The 21,864-nt window shown below is 39.9% G+C and overlaps 1 protein-coding gene across 1 annotated transcript; it reads left to right on the top strand.

Annotated features, from left to right (window-relative positions):
- Positions 1-201: 201 nt before the first annotated feature.
- On the top strand, positions 202-19,317 carry gtf2ird1 (GTF2I repeat domain containing 1). Its single transcript, XM_030792662.1, has 27 exons — positions 202-238; positions 4,561-4,688; positions 5,062-5,203; positions 5,522-5,698; positions 5,919-6,102; positions 6,290-6,585; positions 8,084-8,179; positions 8,559-8,642; positions 8,884-9,067; positions 9,954-9,979; positions 10,205-10,328; positions 10,439-10,482; positions 10,648-10,728; positions 11,287-11,373; positions 13,075-13,128; positions 13,217-13,282; positions 13,544-13,727; positions 14,648-14,709; positions 15,557-15,625; positions 15,859-16,126; positions 16,640-16,668; positions 16,865-16,912; positions 17,826-17,903; positions 17,999-18,191; positions 18,520-18,557; positions 18,655-18,770; positions 18,976-19,317. Exons 2-27 carry the CDS (start codon positions 4,563-4,565, stop codon positions 19,042-19,044), a joined length of 2,925 nt encoding a protein of 974 aa, XP_030648522.1. The 5' UTR covers positions 202-238; positions 4,561-4,562; the 3' UTR covers positions 19,045-19,317.
- Positions 19,318-21,864: the final 2,547 nt, after the last annotated feature.

Raw genomic sequence — 21,864 nt, 5'->3', positions numbered from 1 at the left:
GGACACACTCCCCTGTTAAAGAAAACAGAAAGAAAAGGGGGAAATAGAAGCAAATAATCTGACCGAAAACAACTAAATAATCAACAAACGAAACGACATGCTACAGATTAGGAGATTTCTCGAACTCGCCATAGTTTTTCTTTAGATGGGAATTCCACCTAACAGTTTCCATTGGATTAAACGGAGAATAAACGTATTCCGGGATTGACAGCATAAGGAAATTATAACGGTGACTTTGGTAAGGATTTGGTCAAATTTTCATTTCATTAACATATAATGGGACATGGTCTCTTATTTATCTAGAACACGTGACTTTTAAGGATATTCAAATAGTGAAATTACAGATTATAATTCTGGGGGGAGGAGGATTGCTATCATAGCTAGCGAATGTTCGGAAGGTTAGCAAGCTAGCTACTTAGCTAACATATTTTATGTACCATGGATTTTTCTTGTGTCCATGTTTCTGTGAGTACATTGTATAGAATGGCCCGTTGTAGTAACATGAGCCTTCTGCCTCAAGGTGTATTTCTTTGGACTAATTTAACATGCGTTCACTCCATTTGTCTCATTGTCCCTGTTGAAAACCTAACGCAATTATGGTGCTAGCAAGTTGTAGAATTATAACCTAACTGGTCTCTGTCAAGTTAGCTCGGATAACGTTATATGGAAGAATTGGTTGCTGGCTAGCTAATGTTCCGGTCATTGTTGTGCCGTAAAAGAAATAACGCCTCTTCTCTTAATACACAAGATTACAGGACGTGTTTGTCAACCTCAGAAGGTCATGTTTACAATGTCAAATACACATATCATTGGTTGTAGGGGCTAACATTAACCTAGCAACAATTTATGTAACTATTAGCTAATTGTTAGCCTACATTGATTTGTCGGCAATTTTTTTGAGAGGACAGTTTTCAAGAAAGAACAGATCCTTCTTATTTCATTGTTCATATTGCAATGCACGATTTTGTGAGTCCGCTGCAGTTACGGTGTGTGTGGACAATTTACAGCGTGAGAGTTAACGCCCCAACTAGTCATAAGTGTCTGCTTGAAACTGAACTCTTTAATGTGTCCTACATTGGAAATAATGACAGTGGCACTTTGGCAATTTTCATAGCCCCACTAAAGGAGCCAAAGGAAATGGATTAAAAGGACACCTAACAGACAAAACTAAAACTAAAATGAACATTTTTGAGACACTGTAAAATGATTGTTTTGGTGGATAATCAACAACTCGGTATTTTTTTTTTCGTCAGATGAAGTAGATTCGCAAACTTAATGTCTGAAAATGGCATTAATTCGGAGGAACAGACGTCATTGATGTATTCTTGCATTTGGCAATGTTGCAGATATTTTGCAGAGTGCATACGTTGTTATATCTGTTCCACAATACCATAACAAGCTAATACATCGATCAACAATAATAGCTCCTTAACTTTGATTGTATCATAATTGCAACGCAAGGTCTAAAATAGATTTGTAAGCAAAAAGTGCTTACAAGACAAATTGCTTTCAAGATCAATCTTCAGAAATGACAGAACAGGATCATCAAATTTAAAAGAGTGAAACTCCTTTCATCATTTTCCCCCTGTCGTGTTTGCTCTGATAGAGTCCATTGTGGTGTGTTTTTACTTGTAGTTTATCTAGAGTATTCAGCAGCAACTAGTGTTTATGTAACCTGTGGGGTAATATGAGGAGTACAAGGAGTTAAGGCCAATTAAAAGCCACTGATCAGCATTGAGCTTAACGATTTAGGTTATATACAGTTGTGTTGTTCAAAGGATCTGAGACTGCAATCTGTCGTTAAAGGGTATTAGTAAAGTATTGTGTTTCAATGGTAGTGAGAGAGCCTCAAGCCTCTTAGAGCAAAACCACTCAGCAAACCATGATACCCTCTTTGAGATCATTGTAATATCTCTAAGCACTAGGCCTATGTGGGCAATTATTCACCAAGTCAGGATCAACTACAGTATGCCCCCACCAGGTCTGGGAATCTCAAATAGCACGAATTAGCTAAATAACAGAGCTTTATGCCAGGGAAACTCCAAACGATGTGGAAACCATTAGTCTGAGCACTTAAGCATGTCAGCTTGAACAGTATTTTGACTCATAAAATAGAGGCGTGTTTGAGACTTGGCTGATGTTATTTCTTGTGGTAATCGTTTTCTCCTGGGACTGTTCTTTTTTACACTGTACTGAGAAGAGAGTTTGAGAATAAATAAACTGTTGTAAAACATTGTGACTGGAGGCAGATTCTCCTTGACAAGTTCTTTTCTTTTAAAGAATCAGTAGCACAGTAAGTGTTTTCTTGTAAACAGATTGTTCAAGAGAGGCAGTTTCCTTTTTAGGGATTTGTTTTGTTTTGTTTTGTTTTGTTTTGAATCATGCAGTTGACAATTAAGTTGCTTAAATGTGTTGCCCTGCAGTCTGCCTTGCAAGTTTGAATGTAACTGGCCAAATTTTATTCATTCTGTTTCTATTTTGTTGGCTGACCTAAATGAGTTTATCGTAACATTGAAACTACTGATTTTGGAATTTGGCTGTTAACACCTACTTTTCAACCATTTGTGCCCCATGTAATATCATAGTAAAGGCAGATTACGCGGTAGAATTGGACCAGGATCGGTATCCAAAAATGGAACAGTTGAACAGATTAAAATTCCTGCACCTTTTCAGGTTCATGTTTGTTGCTTACAGTTATGTAGCATAGTCAAACTTTTATGGTCTAATTGACAGGCATATTAACCCTCACATCATAATTTTTAACAGAAATAGAAAGTGACACATTCTGCAATCATGAATAATGCAAGTACTAATATAATCCAGTGAAGTAATATTTGTGGTATAATTTTAAGCTTCATTTCGAAAGATTTTCATGCTTTTCAAGCCTTATTCAGCCAAACCCAACTGAACATCATTCACTGTGATCAGCTGAACGTGGAATGACCGTACTGCAGGCATTAACAACCATTACACATGATGGTCATTAGCACCCATAGTACCACCTCTTAATATTGATCGACTGTTTGTGACAAGTTCAGATTGACATCGTTTCCTTAAATTTTTCATTAAAGCGTTTGATATGATTCAGGTGAAGCACATGCACAAAAAAAAAAAAAAAAAAAATCCAATAAGGTACAACTCAAAATACAACTACCCCCCCCCCTTCCATCCTTCCATCCTTCCATCTCAGAGCTACTAATGAAGCATTTGGATCTTTGCTTTAGCCCATGTGCTGGAGAAATAGATTCAGACAAGTAATGCTTGAGCTGGGGGCTTTTCTTTGCTCTCGCTGTGGAGTCTGTGGTTTTGGCTTGCCTGGAGGCTAGGATAATGGCTCCCAGTGTCTGGAGAGATTAAAGGCCAGAGCTGCATTGTTCACATGCCTCGAGATTAGTTTCCAAGGAGACGGATTGTGGTTGCCATGAGAACGCCGGGCTCGGAATTAGGATTGCGATTTTTGCCCTCTCTTCTCTTCCTGCCGTTTATAGATCTACGTCTTTAAAAACAGTCAGTTTTGGCTTTCGTTCAAGTCCCTGTTTTAAGAGAAACCGTCCCTCTGTTAAGCAGATTTGGCGGTGTAAGAGATCCTTTTACTTAGAGGAAATCTCAGACAGCGTGGATGAGAGAGAAAGCGAAAGAGAGAGAGAGAGAGAGAGAGAGAGAGAGATTTGAGTTAAAGGGGGTTAAAAAAGGAGAAGTTGTTTTGTGGTTCAGTTTGAAGGTATGATGTTTCTAGCTGCTGTGTTGCTTCCAAGGAGAACAAATTAAAGATGAAGGGTTTTAAAGCAATAATCTGTGGCAGCTTTAATTGGTTGACATAAGCTTATCGTAATTAGCTACTTTCGCATGTGTGTGACGGATTTTGATGTATTAGCATACTGCATGGAAGAGGATATTACCGTTACTCCTAAAGCCTCTTATGGTTCTTCTCCACTCCTTAAATACATCTATTGAAACTCTACTCATCTCAGACAATGTTCAGAACCACAAATTTTTAGAAGTAGAAAGAAAGAAGATATGGTAACATCGTACAACAATTATCTTATGTTCAATTTTATAGAATCCATTTCTGATAATACAAATGAAATTAAAAAAAAAAAATTCTACTCTAATATGGGAAATCATTGGAATCATAGGGGAAAGAGTCTTCAGTATAAGCTGAAGTAGGCAAGCTTTCTTTTGTGAACTGCAAAGCTGCAACACCCGCGTTTTCTTCAATGTTCCTATAATTTTTTTCCCCTTTGCTTCTTCTCTTGTGAAAGAGCTGTTGACCATCTCTAGGTCACTACTTATCTTATTCATTTCTCAAGAAGGCCGTAGAGTCTTTTAAGCACTGTGTTGTCCACTTGAGGAAGTATTACCTGAGGTGGCCTCTGAACGCTGCCGTTTGATTATCTTCTGCAGACAAGTCCAGCCTCGGTGCTGTATTAGGCCTACTCATCCACAGCAACCAAGCATCTAGAATCACCCTCACACAGCGAACTATCGTGTATTTTCCTTGGTTGTGGCTGTGTATCTGAAAGCTTTTCTTATAATGTTACTTCCTGCACTTTTTTCTAGGAATGGCACAGATGCGGAAGTTGGGATGTGACGGGATGAGGACGAATCCCAGAGCGGAGCTCCGGGTTCCGCAGGTCTCGGCCAGGCAGGAGATCCTGACGAGTCTGGTGTCAGCGCTGGACTCCGTGGTAAGCCTTCCCACCGCCGGTGTTAGCTAGAGAGATGTATTCATTACACTGAAAAATGTAACTAAGGAGCTGTTACTACTTCATAGCTCGTAAAATCGGTTTATTCATGGATTTAATGAGGTTGGCTTTGAGCATTGGTTTAAATGTTGGAAAACCTAAAAAGACCATAATCCGCCTCTTAATATTAACCAAAGCAGATAGTATGGACATTTCTACTGCAGGCCAAAAACTGTTTCTGGTAAATATTGGTTGTTCTTTGGGTGGCAGATGTTTGTGACCTATGTAGAGGGGTGTGTTGAATGGTTATTTTCTAGACATTGTGCTCAGAATCATGTGTGTGAGTCACTAACCTAGAGACTTATCTGTTTCTCAGTGTACAGCGATGTCTAAGCTGAATGCTGAGGTGGCTTGCGTCACAGTGCACGAGGACAGCGTGATTGCTGTGGGAACAGAAAAGGGAAGGGTCTTCCTAAACTCCAGAAAAGAGATACAGACAGATTTCCACAAGTTTTGCCGTGAGTCCTCTCTTTGCGCGTGTGTATTTGTGTGTGTGTGTGTGTGTGTGTGTGTAAAACATAAAATAAAAAAAAAAAAACAAAGATAAAGACAGTCAAAAGCTCCACCAGGACATTTCAATGAATGCCATTGGCCTTAACTTGTCAAATGCTTTGACAGCACTTTACAGAACAATTTGTCTGTAGTCTGTAGAAATATCGGCTTTTTCGGCAGAATGAATATACCCGAGTGAAGCAACGCGGCAGAATAAAGGGAACACGACAAGACTGAAGAACGTTGGCGCTGCTTCGTGTTATTGATTGATGTGTCCTCCACAGGAGTGCCCTGTCTGCAAGCGTTAACGTCAGTGAATCCCCACGCCAAAGTCTCGGACGGAGAATCAAGCAGGATTGGAAAAGACAGCGGTCAAGGGAAACACAGAGCCTTAACAGAAACCCACTCCAACATCTTTGTGTTGAGGAAGATGGTGGAGGAAGTTTTTAGTGTGCTTTACAGTAAGAACTTCCATGTTGTGAAAAAGAAAAAAAAAAATGTGTTGTTCTAATTTTACGAGCACCGTTTCTGCTTGTTTACTTTTTTCTGTCATTCACCTGACTGATAGTTCAGTTGACATCTCTTACTGTTGTTTCTTATGCTACTTAGTGCATCACAATGACATGCCAGTCTGAGAGAGGCTTGTGTTGTAATGTTTGAGACTCTGCTGGTGTGTTTCAGGTGAGGCTGTTGGGAAGGGCAGCCGGGTCCCCGTGCCTTATGAGTGGATACAGAAGGACCCCGGCTCTGTGGTCGTCCATGGCTTGCCTGATGGGATAAACTTTAGGAAGCCTTCAGAGTACGACACCAAAACCTTAATGAAGATCCTGGAGCAGAGCAACCGCATCCGCTTCACGGTCAAAAGGTCTGAATGGGCAAAATTCAAATTTCTCCATCATGGGCTTATATGCTTTCGTTCAAGCAGAATGGATTATATTTGGAAGAAAAAACAGTTTATATTTGACCACAATAGAATCAGAATAGCTCCTGTGTTGAAGATCATTTTTTTTCTGTGGCTTGAGTGGTATAATTTCCTGTTTGCCTATTCATAGACCATCAGAAGAGCCTAGTCGAGACGCCAAATCCTGCCCAGACATCAACCATCAGTCCTCAGGCACCAAGAACGTAAGCAACCACGCCTCAGTCAAACCTCTGGGACAGGATGTATCTGCCAGCAACTCCGTGCTTTCGAATTTCCTGTATGGAATGCCAATGTCCTCTCAGCCACACCCAGACAGTAAGCTGGACCTGAAGCCCTCTTCGCTACACAGCGTCGAAAAAGACCGCCTGGGCATGTGGGCATCGGCCGACGAGAAAGGGACACCTGCCAAAGACTGTGCCGACAACGGTGAGAGAGTGTCTCCCCCACCCCCCGACAGTCAATGCAAATGCCAGACAGCTCCCAGCCCCTGTTTGTTTAGAACAACAAAAAGGTTATTTTGATCTGGGTTTAATTTTGGGACATGTTTGCATAGTCACTTTCAGTGGTGGCACAAATTTGGTCCTACCTTTCAGAGGGTGTCTGATTGCTGCCACTGGTCAGCCAATACACTAAGCTGACTCGTTGACTTGGCTTGCTCTTTTGTGATGTTTAATGTAGGGGATTATTTTGTGTTGATAAAAACAGCAAAGCTCAAAATGTTTGTTTATAGGGTAGCAGGTGTTTGACACCTGTTTGGAAATGTGGTAGCAGCTCCTGATTTTAGGTGGCAAACATCCACAAACATTGCAATCAGTCCATCAAAAGATCTTTTAACTGTATTGCAATGCATGACTTCTCTCTTTTTTTTATACAAAACAACCTTTAAGTTCACAGTTTAATCTGTTGACTTGAGGTATTGACTTGTCTTCTACACACAGTGATGGAAAGACTGTTAAATGTTCATAGATAACATACTAAACTACTGCAGTAACGTTTATCCCAGGTTTCTTGTATTTTTGTGCTTCACTGAGATTGAAGTTTATCAATGGCAATCATACAAGATAAATGTACATACCTGCTTTGATTTGGTCAGAATTTGACCCAAGAATTTGAGAGAAAAAGTAGGAATGGTGGCCATGGGGTGACATATGACTGTGGACATCTTAGCCATTGAATGTGTTTGTTTCTAAAGTGCTTCTTCTACAAAAACAATTTTGTAATGTGCCATCTCAAGGACTTGAAAAATGAAAATGAACTTTTTGCCACAGTAAAAGTGCTCGAATTGAATTCAGGTCACATTTTTCTTGTTAACTACAGTCCTTATAATCGTAGTTACACCTGGCTAAATCATTTCGATCTTAGCTGTCACAGTTCTTACCCTCTGTTCTGATTAGTGCAACAACAAAAACACTGTATGAATGTTGCACTCTCAGTCTTCGTATTGACCTTAATCAGCTTAATTGTTTAAACTATTCATATTTTGAAATTTTAAACTGTGACCTTCATTTTTACACAAATCTATCCGGCACCCCTGCACTGCCAGTCTTAAATCATTTTTAGAGGTTTGTCAGAGAATGGAGAAACGCATGATACACCCTTTGTATGGTCATATTTCAAGTCATATCACCACATATCATAGCCACCTAAAAGTTTTGGTGAAAAACTTTCTAGCAGCTACTGGCTGCTAGTTTAAATAACAAATCCATATTCACATTTAGCATTCGCTAGTAAAATTAGCATTACTAGACTGGTTTGTTTTTAGTATGTACATAGTGTGAGGGTAAATACCCATTATTCATTTAACGGTTCGTCACCCTCATCCCCCTCTTACCACACCCAGCAGAGTGGATTTGTGGTCATAATTCTCCCTGTCAGACAGAGTTCTTTGTGACATTTTAGCGACGTTTGCCTGTGTCTCTTCCAGGTGAACGGATAGGACTAGCAGGGGACCTCACCCAGAGCCCTCCCAGCATTCACGTCTCCAAGCGCCTTCTGTTTTCCATAGTGCATGAAAAATCAGGTGGGTGAGAGACTGCGGAAAAAACGACACTGTCTGGCCAAGAGCTCACCCCAGCTTTGTTTTTTTTTTGGAGGGGGGGGAGAGTCAGTTGAACGGGAGTTTAGCCAGGCCTCCTGGGTCCCCAACTTCTGTTCCTCTGTAAAGATCGACAGGAGACCGTCAGTCACTGTCGAGAGTCAAGACCTGTGTTAATTGTCTTTTCTTATTCGCGCACAGATGAAGTAACGAGAAAAAAAAAAAAAAAAAAAAAAGGAAACCTATCAATATTTGTCAAATGTCCTATCAGATGTTTTCTCGAACCATTTCCTCTGTTGAAGTGATTTATACACAGTTGTTGTTGTCCACCCACCCCTTTCTTTTTTTTTCTTGCTCTGTACAGAAAAATGGGACTCGTTTATTAGAGAAACAGAGGACATTAACACGCTGCGAGAATGTGTGCAGATCCTCTTCAACAGTCGCTACGGTTAGTCAAACCAGTTGCTGCGGCTTATCGCTCGATTTTGCCAAACAGACGCTGGTGTTCTTTTCCACATCAGAGCAGTTTTTCGATTTCAAACGCCGTAAATTTGCGTCCAGAATCCAACATCGTGTTGTATTTTCTTTTGCGTCATACTGCTCGGTGCTAAAGCGTCATCTCTAATATTGCTCACAGTTGTTGGCTGTATTAGATTATTATCATAACTGTAAACACATGTTAATTTTAGCCGAGGCACTGGGCTTGGATCACATGGTTCCCGTGCCCTACCGGAAGATTGCCTGTGATCCAGAGGCTGTAGAAATTATCGGAATACCAGACAAGATTCCCTTCAAGAGGCCGTGCACTTATGGCGTGCCCAAACTCAAACGCATCCTGGAAGAACGGCACGGGGTTCGCTTTGTAATCAAGCGGTAAGATGCTTTTTTTTTCTTTTTTTCTTTTTGCTGTCTTCAGTAAAACACTGTTAGAAAGGTCTGTGGTTTCCTTCTTGACCAAGAATTTCTAACCTTTTTTGTCATCTGAACCCCCTTCAACCCAAATGATTTTCCTCGCATGCCCCTTTGAGATTTATTTGTTAAGATATGTATAAAAAGAATGAATTAGTTTGACACTCATGTTTCCATGGCAATCTCACCAACTCCTTTCAGTACCGCCACAAATCCCTTATTTAGGCTAATGGACAATAAACGTTTTTGACTACAGAGTTGTCTATATATACATACATTCATACATACTTACACGCCTATATACACACACACACACACACACACACATATCTGTATACACGTACATATACATACATTCATACATACTTACATGCATACAGATAGATAGATGGATATAGATATGCACACACGCACATACGTGCACACACATAGTCACATAGTCAACCAATTACGTGTATTTATTTTTGGGCTGAGTTCTTTCCTAACTGGAATGAATCAGAGATGAGCATTTGTGCTTACTGTGTTCAGGTTTTTTGTCATTGGAAATGTGAGCTCATTCATTTGCGAAAGGAAATGTCTAGCCGTTTTTGCCATATGGCAGATCCGTACTCTACATGCCAAGTGATGCGTCCTGCTGACTGTGGTAACCACTGCCATGCGTGAGACTGCTTGGAGCCAATAATTTGGCTTAATGAAGAAGCATCTTGCTGTTAGTCGTCAGGCATTTACTGAAGGATTCATGATTTCTCTGTATTTAGATCAATGTTTTTTTTTTTTTAAAAAATGTGCACATTGATCATGTTCCATTATTTTATTTATTTATTTATTTCCTTTTTTTTTTTTTTTACAGTATGTTCGATGAGCGGATATTTACGGGTAAATATAACTTCTACTGAATTACTACTATAAGTAGAAATTCTGTGAGTTTGTGCCAGTGCTTGTGAATTAAAATAACTAAATCTTTTTTTTTTTTGTGCCCTCAAATGTTTGGCTGAATTTACATGTGAAGTTGACTTCTAATTGATAGGGCAGTGCAGGCACACTTTCAAAATGACATTCACTTTCTTTACGTTTCTGTTCTGCCCTGATGTGTTTTCTAAGCTGCTGGTAAAGTAGTTAAGGAGGAGGGAAAGCCTGAAGGCTCCACCCCTGACGACAGCTTCCCTGACAACCTGAGAATTCAAAGCTCCGCCTTGGACCTGGTCAGCAACACCCATAGCAGCAGGTACATCACTATACATCCTGGGCAATGCACTCATACCAGCCCAGCCACTTAACAGTATGTTCATTTCTCTTCTACTGTAAAAACTGACAGTGACTTTTGTCATTTTTAAGGTCCACAAGTGCCTGTGTGAGTCCTCTGGTGGATTGTGAAGCAGGTAGGTTGATGCTGTAATCAGTTTCTCCGACAGAAATGCTCACAGTCATTCAAATCTTTAGAAAGAGTCTCCTAATGTTTTTTTTTAAGTATTCTAAATGTCAGTGTTGGGGAGTTGTGTTTTTAGTGGAAAACTGTGGTTTGAAGGTTATAATTACCTTTGCAGGGCCGTCGGGAGATTGCGTACCCTTAAAAAAGATCAAAACTGAGCCCCCAGATGGTGAAATAATTCAGGTGACTGTTCCAGGTAGGTTCTCACGGTTCTCTGTCCCTGCATGCAGCATGCAATGATAATTAGTTCATTAAATCGGTTTATAGCTCTGTGTGCATGTTCACCAGTGTTTCACATTTCTCGTCGATAAGTACCGTGCAGAAGAGATTTTTGCTCGACTTAGCGAGCTGTTTTTATGTACGCGCGCCCGACGTATCTCTTAAGATCTTAGGACTGTTGTGATGTGGCGTATGAGCAAAAAAAGCCAGGCGGTGCCTCTGTGTGTTTCTCCTTGAGAGAAGATTTCTGTTGAATGGCATGGAGCCATGGCCTTGTGATTTGGAAGCATTTGCTTTTAACTTCTGCCCTTTTAAAAGTGGTGTTACAAATTAACTTTCATTCCCTTCGGGATTAGTCATGCTCTCGGCAGCGCAAGACGCTCTCATTTATAAGAAGGCATATTAAGGTGTCGCAAATGAACAGAACGGCGTGCTTAAACACAGTTAATGGGCGCCGGAGTGTTAACGATACCCTACTTCGGGATAATCAGCCCCCTTTATCTCTGTATCTTTGCCTGGCTCTCTCCCCTCTCAGATGCCAACTTATCGGCCGAGGAACCGAGCGAGCCTCTGGCTGACCCCGCGACCCCTGACCTCCGGCGCTCCCTGGAGACCCTTCCAGGTAACTGCAGCCTTGTCGTCTTGACGCCAAGGCCAGGACACAGCGCCATCTGAAGGGTTTTCTTCAACTCAGCTCCCTTTGCCCCTCTGTTTAGGGAGGTAGATTTTTTTTTTTTTCCCAATTTGAACAAAGGATATTTGTCAACGGTTACTTCACAACCCTCTCTTTGTCCCTCAGCTGCCACTGACCTGTCACCCCCCCCCCGCCCCGTTCTGCCCACTCTCTTGGTCCTTCAACCCTACGTGTACTGTTGTCATTCCAACCGACCTCTTTAGCCTGTAGTCAGTAATTTGCTGTCGAATGCCATTTACAACTCTTAACGGTATCATTTACTCACAGTGACCGAGCCTGTTAAGCGTTTTTGTCCGAAAGATTATCAGGCAAGTTTGGAATGAAAACAGCTGTTCGCAGTAGGGTAAGACTAGTCAAAACCCACACACCTCCTCCTCTGAAAAGGCAGTGTCTGGCCGCTCAAGGAATTATATTCCCCAGTCAGTCTCCAGAAAAAAATAAAAAATCGCTTTCTTAATTCATTGAGCAAGCTTAAACAGTTGTCTTAACTTCTGGTCTTAATGACTCAGTTATGCTGAGCTGAAATGCGTTGGACGGTAACGGTATGCCTTTAAAGAAGCCGAGGTGCTGTACGGTTCGGATCCTCTGTTAAAACTCGAGTCTTGCAGTCAAGCCTGTTGTGTAGATCGGACTCTTGTAAAAGTAGGTTTTGCTCTGAAGAAGCTGGGTCAGAATCGTGAGCGTTTTTCTCCTCTCAACTTTTACAGCTCTAACATTATAACTGCAAACACAGACATCTGCACATCTGAATGTCGTTAGTTTTTTAACAATTACCCACACCCTGTAAGGAATGAACAGTTTGTGCCACTTGTTTTAAAATAGGCAAAGGCCATTGTGTTTATTATTATTATTATTATTATTATTATTATTATTATTATTATGGATGGAACAAAGCTTCCCAGGGCAGTCTTTTTTTCTTGTTTTTTTTTTTTTGGAGTCAAATGGTCGTTATGCCAGGTTTGACTGAAGATGTATATTTCAACTCCAGAGATACAGCCCAAACCCTGTGTAAATGTCCCTGTCTGTTATATAACATAGCTTACCATCCCTGGTGTGTCTTTACCGTGTTTGCGTAGAGTCTCCAACGATATTTTCCCCGCGTCTCAATGTTAGCAAACTGATCCCAACCCAGAGATCCAGATCTTGGCCCTGAACATTCAACGTTGATAATTTGGGTTAATAAGAACACTTCACTGCCTCTCTCTTATATAAACATAAACCATTCTGAAACGTGATACTAATCAAATTGTGGTGAACAGTCTGAGAACGACAATATGACTCCAAGGGTATTTAAAAACTTGAGTGATCTGGTTGTGTGAGGAGGGAAGGAAAGGGCAGAACCGATATTTTCAAAGTGTTCATATTAACTCCCATTTTTTTTTGTTTTTTTTTTGAAATATTGATTAATGACGTTGGATATGTTATGTTAAAGTCTGCGTGACACAAATGAGCTCAGGAGTACACTGCAGGTAAGTGGAAGTATCAATCAAAAGTCTTAACATTTCAACTAGAGTGTTTAGAGTAGTCATTTGCTTTGTGTGAACTGGATACCCGCTGCTTCTAAGCCAATGATATGTCACGTCTGGGGAAAAAAAAATCCTGAAATTGATTTATGACCGTGTCTTGCAGTTGAAGCCTTATCACAGAAATCTACACCCCAGGGCCTCAAAAGAGCTGTTGAAGGTAAATCATTTTTCTACCCGCCCGTTCCAATTTTTTTTTACCTTAAATTGTTTGGACATTTCATGTCATTTGGGAACCTTTTTTTCAGAAGACATCGGAGAAATGATTCTTCAGCTGCGAAAACAAGTGGAAAATCTGTTTACCAGTAAATACAGTAGGTTACATGAATTTATTCATCCACTCTTTTTCTATCCATCTGTTGGCACACACACACACACACACGCGTATACATACATACACACACACACACACACACACACACACACGTATACATACACACACACACACACACACACACACACATACACACACACACACATAAACACACACACGTATACATACATACACACACACACACACACACACACATACACAAATATATATGTATTACTGTCTCTCTTTCTCTGGACAACAGCTGAGGCTCTTGGCCTGTCAGAGCCTGCTAAGGTGCCATACGCCAAGTTCCAGATGTACCCAGAGGACCTGTATGTCACAGGGTTGCCGGAAGGCATGGCTTTCCGAAGACCAAACTGTTTTGGGGCAGCCAAACTGCGAAAGATACTTGCTGTCAGTGACCAGATCCAGTTTGTCATTAAAAGGTGAGGCAATACATATGCAGTAAAGGTATAACTCTATTCATGGATCGCTTTGGACCTTGGTTTTTTCTGGGCCATAGTTCGGTTTGCATCATGGTATGGCTTGAAAGAAAATTGAACCAACTAAGAACTTTTTCTTTCTTTTTAATTAAAGCATACACAAATTTGAATGAGGCAGGCCCTCAGTTTGGGGAGTCGGTCCTTTTTCAGATCACTGCATGGCTATTTCAATTTAAGAAAATCAGGTTCCCACTTAGAGTCCTAGAGATTAGATCAACTTCATTCATTTGTATGGAATCGTATATTCCGGTATAATTATTTTATTATTTGCGGCCTGAGAAATGACACCCTGTGTTTTGTTGTTATTTAAAATGATTACTCAGTGGACATTGTTATTAAAGCCCTTGTAATCGTCCACTCAATTACAGCGTACGTACGTGCGCCGCTAAGCACGGTGCATATATTATGTCGCAGTGAGAAATGAAAATAAAAAAAAAGGCGCACTGGTTTCAAATTATGATTAACGTTATTCTTAATAATAGAAATTACAAACTGTGTGGAATATTCGCCCTTACCAAAGATACGTGCCCCCTGTGATTTGGCATGACGTTCCAGTGGGAAAAAATCTTCACTTACAAGAGACGAGGTGAAAAAAAATCCGTGGTTTAATGCACGTACTTTCAATTGAACGAAGGACTACAGAACCGCGGTTCTGGGTTTCGGTACAGATCTGTTACACCTCTAATATGTATTGTAAGGATAGACTTCGGCTCTTGATTTGCACGCAAACAGCCATTTCGTGTCAACACAGCAACAACGTTGATGACATATGGGTCATAAAGTCCATTCCCCAAATCACAAAGTCCAGTCATTCATTGATGTAGGGACGTCTAAAAATGATTCTGATATTTTTTTCTCCACAGGCCGGAGCTGTTAACAGAAGCGGTCAAACACGAATCTCATCCCCTGCCACCCTGTGATCCAGGTAATTAACCGAATTTGACACAAATTTTCGACGCTAAATTCCCTGCCGGTTGCAGCGGCTTAAAGTCTCTCATCATCCGATGATTCCGCCATCGCTGACCATCACTACTATACTTTGTCATCGAACAGATTTTGTCATTTGACAGCTCAGAAACTTGCAGGAGGAATAAAAGCAAACCAGTATCCTCATAAAGTAATGTCCTACTTTGGTTGTCCAATTATGTCCACTACTTTTATATGAAGCAATCCGCAGATCTCTCAGTGTACAATAGGAACCAACTGACGTATTCAATGTTTGATGTCCTTGTTTGGCAACACTACGACTGGCTTGGTCCAGAGTTTGAACATGACCCTGGCTGGTCACCAAGCAAGCTAATGTCCTTTACTCTTTGAACAGTTCTGGCAAAGCAACATTTATGTTGACTACATATCAGTGCTCCTACAATTATACGGCTGCCCGATGCATGTGTTCTACACTTTGAAGAAATGATTGTATGTGCTAATGCTAATACAATCGATTCTAAGACAGTTGTTTAAAGAATCACCTTTTAATAAGAAGTTGTTGTCATTACACCAAGGTACATAAAATTTGGTTACACAAACTTTGTTAGATGAAATTGAGAAACTCTGAACATGCGTCCAAGCGACTAGGTAATTACAGGAAGTGTCACGCGGTTCAGTCCGTGCTCGACTATGATGGGAGAAACAAAAATTGCACGCAGATTGCAGTATCGCCATAATAAATGTTCTATTATTATCTGTAACTATGTCAAGAGTGCATGATCAACCCATTTTGTAATGAATTCCTCAATTTAATTTGACCTTGCCCTGAATTTGGTAATGTTCAGGAGACGCTGAGTCCAAAGACAGTTTGGCAGAAGACCCAGGTCCTGCTTCTAAAAGACCTGGTTTCTCAGGTAGGCAGTTGGCCAACTTATGAACTTATCACCTCTAAGACTTGTAAAATCATAATTGTGCAATAAAATAAACTTGGAGTATATGCAAACTCTAATAGACGTTGTATGGTTATATGCTATTCTATACTACAGGAAAATCAATGCATTTTAGAAAACCTTTATGACAAACACTAAGAGAAGCACTGAGTCTCACAGTCAAGTTACGCTCTTGTTGTTGTTGTTGTTGTTTACAGATAGCCTAGAGGCTAAGCTGTCTAGAATTGACTTGGCCAACGCGTTGAGGGAACAGGTCCAGGACCTTTTCAATAGGAAGTACGGGGAAGCACTTGGCATTAAGTATCCTGTCCAAGTGCCTTATAAGAGGATCAAGAGTAACCCCGGATCTGTGATTATTGAGGGCTTACCCCCTGGCATCCCATTCAGGAAACCCTGCACCTTTGGCTCGCAGAACCTTGAAAGGATTCTGGCTGTTGCCGACAAGATCCGATTCACTATCACTAGGTATGTATTCAGCAGCGTACCGCTGGCTAGCATTGTAAGACATGTCTGCAGGATACCCCTGACTAGAACTGTAGAATACACTTTGTCGCCATGTGGGAAACCTAACCGTCGATGAGAATGGGCCTTTGCAGTACAGCAGTGACTTTGAAGATGTAGTTACCCGGGTTTTGTTGTGTAGACAATGCTCATGTTATGATGCACCTGTCAGGGCATGCTATATAGATTGTGCTGTTTGAGCTTTTGCTTGATATGGATTCCTAAGTGTTGTTTCTTTTGGGAGGCATGTTATACACATTTCTCAGATTGGGCAAAAAGCCCTATTCTGAAGTCTAAGGATGTACATGTAAACCACAAAGACATCTTTCCATAAAGGCACTCTGGAAAATAAAGAAGCAAAGAAACTCAACATTGCCTCCAAATCCAGTTAATGTACGATGTAAAGTTTAATGAAATTAAAGAAAAAAAAAAAATATATATATATATGGTTTTTTTCCCCATGTGTTCTTTCTGCAGACCTTTCCAAGGGCTCATACCCAAACCAGGTAAACCTCGAACATCATTTTTTCACTTTGCCGTTGAATAGGCAAAACCTAACTCTTTAAATAAATCTTATTGATTTAGCTTAATTAGTCTGTAATCAAAGAAAACTTTTAATATAGCTGAAGGCAATCTAGTACAGTAATCAGCATGGCAATTCATTTGACCTAATTAACATTTCTACATTTTCTCTCTCATCAGCACCGCGACGAATCACATTACTGAAGAAAGCTTATGCGTCAATTAGCGGTAAGGGTTTGTTTTTATGGATTTTCTGTTTCTCTGACTCTTTTCTCTGCAAAGATAAAGAGGTGCCCACTGGACAATGTAAGACATGTGAACAATGGAACCTGCATTTGGTCATAGACTTGGGTAATCATTATCTAAAAACCTCTACAATTTACTTTTAATGGAGCTCATGAAAATATTTATTAAGAGTAATACCTTTAGTCAAGTTAGTCTCATTGTTATTAATGCTCCTTGTTAGAAAATAGAATATAGTTAAATGCTAAATTTAAACATTAAGTTCAGTCTTTGTGGGATGCCATAGAACTGTGTGGTAGGACAGTTAAAAATTCATGTCAAGGAATATTTTGAGTTGAAATGTTTTTGGTCACATTGAACCACATCCGCAGGAAGGAGGAGAAATATCATTTGGAAGTAATTTTTGATGCTTGCTGGGTTATGGATGTGGTGTGGGGGCTTTGGCCTATGCTTCCTCTGCCCATGATCTCTCTGTTCTTTCCGGTACAAAGAGTATGTATTTGCATAAGGGTTTATCCAGATATTGTTTTTTTTTTTCAATCCTTTAATCCGTCGCCTGGCTGGTTTTCCAAAAAAAAAGCAGTTTGGTTCATTGAACTGAATGGAAGTAGAAACATTGTATACACCAGCAATACAACTGATGTGGTACACTACGTTTATAAATGAGAAAAAATATCTTTTCTTTCCTGCAAGTGAATGTGTTATCAGTATAGAGTAAAATCCCTGTCTTAGGATGAAACGTCGATCAGTTATACTGCTCAGCCCTGTAACCACAGTTCTCTGAAGTGCAGCATCAAGATTAGGTTTTTTTTCATGTGTGCATTGTATATTGTATCAGTGTAAACAGTTAAGAGACTCCGTATAGAACTTGACCTTATGGTTTTCTTTTGGGTCACAGATGAAGAGGAAGTCAGTCGTATGGGAGAAAAAGTCATTCTACGGGAACAAGTGAAAGAGCTGTTCAATAAGAAATACGGTCAGTCGACATTTCCACTATCTTCAGTGGAAGATTTTCATGTTTGATAATCCTGCGTGACAGCGTGGTTTCATACGCTCTTCCCCCATACCCAGGAGAAGCTCTCGGCTTGGACCGGTCCGTTCTCGTTCCGTACAAGCTTATCCGGGCCAGTCCGGACTCCGTAGAGGTTTGCGGGCTTCCGGAGGACATCCCGTTTCGGAATCCGAACACGTACGACATTGTTCGTCTAGAGAAAATCCTTCAGGCGCGAGACGAAATCACCTTCAAAATTAAAAGCCCTCTGCAGTGAGTCCTGTTCCTATTTGCATTCAGTATTAATCTCCCATGAGCCTCAGTATGACTTACTAACAGTTCATTTGGTTAAATTGAATTTAGGAGCACCTGAGCTCATATGGTACAACCTCCACTCTTAAAATGGATATTCAGAATTTCAGAGAATATTCTCTGTGTGAGTCTCATGACACCTTCCTTTAATTATAATCACAAGCTTATACTCATGATTTATAATGATTATAAATGCACTGAATCAAATTAAGGAACATTACATAAGGTTAATTGTACAATTGTTATGTTTGTCAACGAATACTCAAAGGTGTTTTCTTTTCCCGTTTAGACCATTTGCAGAAATTTGTCCCCAGCCTTGTAATACTGGTGAGTTTTTATTTATTTATTTATTTACTTTAATTAACAAACCTTTTCTTCGTTAATTGGAAATTGAATGACTCTTTATATTCGTTCTGGGATCCAGAAGGGAAAGAAGTGTCCACCAATCGACGTAAACGCAAGCGAGTGCTCGACAGCGGCCAGTCGTCCACGACCCCTGCGGCGGATTCTGGGGTGTCCTCTGGTCAGATTCCCGTGATGGTACGTGGTGAGAGCAATAACAACATCAGCAGCCGTGAAATGGCTTTCAATGTTATTCCTCCCCATTCATTTTTATTTTTCTGAATCATACGACACAATAGGCAGTGAGCAGTTTGTGTTGATACTGCCATTAAAAGCCTGAATGGTGAGTTCATTACTGATTCCCCCTGAACTTACTACAATTTTCTCTTCTCTCCCCATTCAGCAATGGCCTATGTACATGGTGGATTACAGTGGCGTGAATGTACAAGTTCCGGGAAAAGTGAAATACTAGCAGTTTGCCTGATGACACACTGAAGAGAGGAAGACCTCCGGGGCCGCGTCGTCATACGGACGTTCAGAACTCTGAGTGTCGACTTTCTAAGGGAGTAGGGATGCAAAACCCTTCAGGCTTTGGTCCCAGCTTTCTGAAGACTGCGCGGAATGCTGGCAATCACGAATGGAATGGTTGAAGTGTAACATTGTACAGCAGCAGCAGAACGAGGTTGATCATGAAGAGTTTCAGGATCAGTGTTTCATGGCTACGTCTTAGCCACAAAACAAACAAACAAACAAACAAACAAAAGACACTCAAGGCTGTTGGTCTGTGCTTTACTTCTTGCAAAGGTTGCAAAGGGTTTTTTTTTTTTTTAAATAAAACTAACTGTCACCTTGAATATCTGTTCGAGATATGCGTAGGTGATACTTTGCTCAGTTCATGGAATTACCTTGTTGAAGGTCCTAAAAAAAAACGAACAAAACAAACAAAAAAAACTATATATAGTGAAATGCAGTATGTCAAGAATGGATTTTACCAGGATTTTTTTTTTTTCTCCCAGTTTTCTTTGAACTCCCAAGCAGGACAAATCGCGTTACTGTGGGATACAAAGCCTTGGTGTTGAGAACACTTATAACACTCAAAATAATTGGGTCTCACACCGTTCAAGTGTTTGTATAATTATTTATTTATTTATTTAAATAACAAACAAACAAACAAAAAAAACATGTTCATGCAGGGAATGTATTGAATAAAATGACTGAACACATTGCAACACTAGCTACTGTATGTATGTGGTAAGATTTTCATTCATAACACTTTTTTTTTCTGCTCTTCAGGTCTCTTTGTTTCCAAGGCAGAGTATCCTTAAGTGATAGCACTAACTTATATGTATTTTTTTTTAAAATATAGCTTTTCAAGTTACTCTGATGTTCATAGAACAATGAGACAAAGTGAGATGTTTCACACGGAGAACATCATGAATGTAATGTATGTATAAGAAAGAATGGTATATGTTATTCTGTACTGACTGTTTCTCTCTGGATTCACCAGTATTTATATGCTGTACCTTAATGCCATTTAGGCCTTTCAAATAAAATGTGTTGCCTTGCATTTATTCAGTTTGGCTAAAATTATGCATGGTGTGTGTGTGTGTGTGTGCGCGTGTGCATGTGCATGTGCATGTGTTAGAAATGCAAAGCAAAATGCATTTCCAAGAGAAAGAGGAATGCATTTCCAAACATGGAAAAATGTAACTATAAAATGCTAACAGTTACACATAAGATGAACATTTATGCTACATTTCACCAGTATTCCCCCATCCACACCAGCTGTTAGTTGTCACACAGTTATGATACGTTTCCGCTGTCTTGACATAATTTAAATATTTATTTAAAAAGAGAGAGAGAATGTATATTTAAAATGCATTTTCCATGTTCTATTTTTTTATGTAATTCGGTGTTGTCATCTGTTGTGTTTCATATATAACTTTAGCTTCACAAACATTTACTAATGGTTCTTTTATTTGAGAAATATGTCACATTGTCAGGATATGCTTGTTAGATGGCCTGGCCTTTTTTGTGTTTGCGTTTCATATTAGAGTTCCACATGTGAAAATTAAAAACACTAAGGCTCCATACAATTTTAATATATACACCCAGACATTTACCTACAGACGTTTTCTTTAAGTCATATGAAGGCAGCAACAGTAAGCAACTGAAAGCTAATATATGCTGACATGACATGCCTAGGCAACGTTTGACATATAAAAGTCCTGATCAGAACGTTTTCTGAAATTGGAAGTGTTAATAAAAAGAAGAATAGTACTTATTATTCGTTCACAAGTCACAATCATGAAAATAGACAAAAGAATTACTTAACTGTGCTGCCTTTTTTTGAGTGTAGATCTTTAAAATGTCACCGACACTTCCTTCGTCTTAGAGAATAGGGACAAACAGGTAAGACACCAAGAGATAAGACACTGTACTTCCCCCGAACATAATACAAATTTGACCATTTAATGATCGTAATTTTTATTCAGTACTGACTTTTAAGACACTCAAAAATGTATCTACGTCATACTACACCTTTCTGTTGTCTGATAACTACAGCAGTTAGATAACTTGGTTTGTTAAAGTTAGGTACAATTAATAATAGCATTACCACCAAGCTAGCGATAACACTTAGGTATAGTTTAAATTTAATTTTTTATGTTTAACATAGATATACCATTATGAGGTAATTCGAGAAGCTTTACTGTACCGCTCTGACAGCGGCATGGCTATTATTTTGTAAAATACAACCCCCCCTCTAACGCATTTTAGGCTTTCCTTGTTGATGGCCTCACAGCTCATGGTTACGTTTATTGGAATGCACCCACAACCTCAGACTGATAGCAAGTAAACTAGCTAGCGAGGAAGTTATAGCAGGTTAGTACTAGCCAAGGTACGGGAATTTTTCAGCTGTGCGTATGTTTTGCCAGAAGGTCCCTCATCTCGTTCGATTCTGTTGCAGTTTCGTAATTTGGATTTCTTTGTGCTAACGGAAGAGAACTCTTTTTTTATATGAATGGCTAGTCGGACGAAGCAACACAGGTAACGTTAGCTAGCAAGAGGATAGGAAGTTAAAGAGAATGTGATGCTAGCGTCAGTCTCCAGCCGGCCGTGTTTTGTTTACACTCAAATGTCCGTGGTTATAATAGCTAGCTACCTGATTAGCTTGCTAGTTGACTACATAGATCGGACATTTAAACCGAGTTTCACTGGGTATCTAGTTTATTAAACAGCCGTCGTATTGTATTAGGATTAAATCTAGTTTGTCATAGTGAAACTATACGAA

Source organism: Chanos chanos, chromosome 15 (assembly GCF_902362185.1).
Source record: "Chanos chanos chromosome 15, fChaCha1.1, whole genome shotgun sequence".
In the NCBI taxonomy this organism is placed as follows: domain Eukaryota; kingdom Metazoa; phylum Chordata; class Actinopteri; order Gonorynchiformes; family Chanidae; genus Chanos; species Chanos chanos.
Note: the sequence above shows the minus strand (reverse complement) of the source record. Positions and strands in the feature narration are given on the sequence as shown.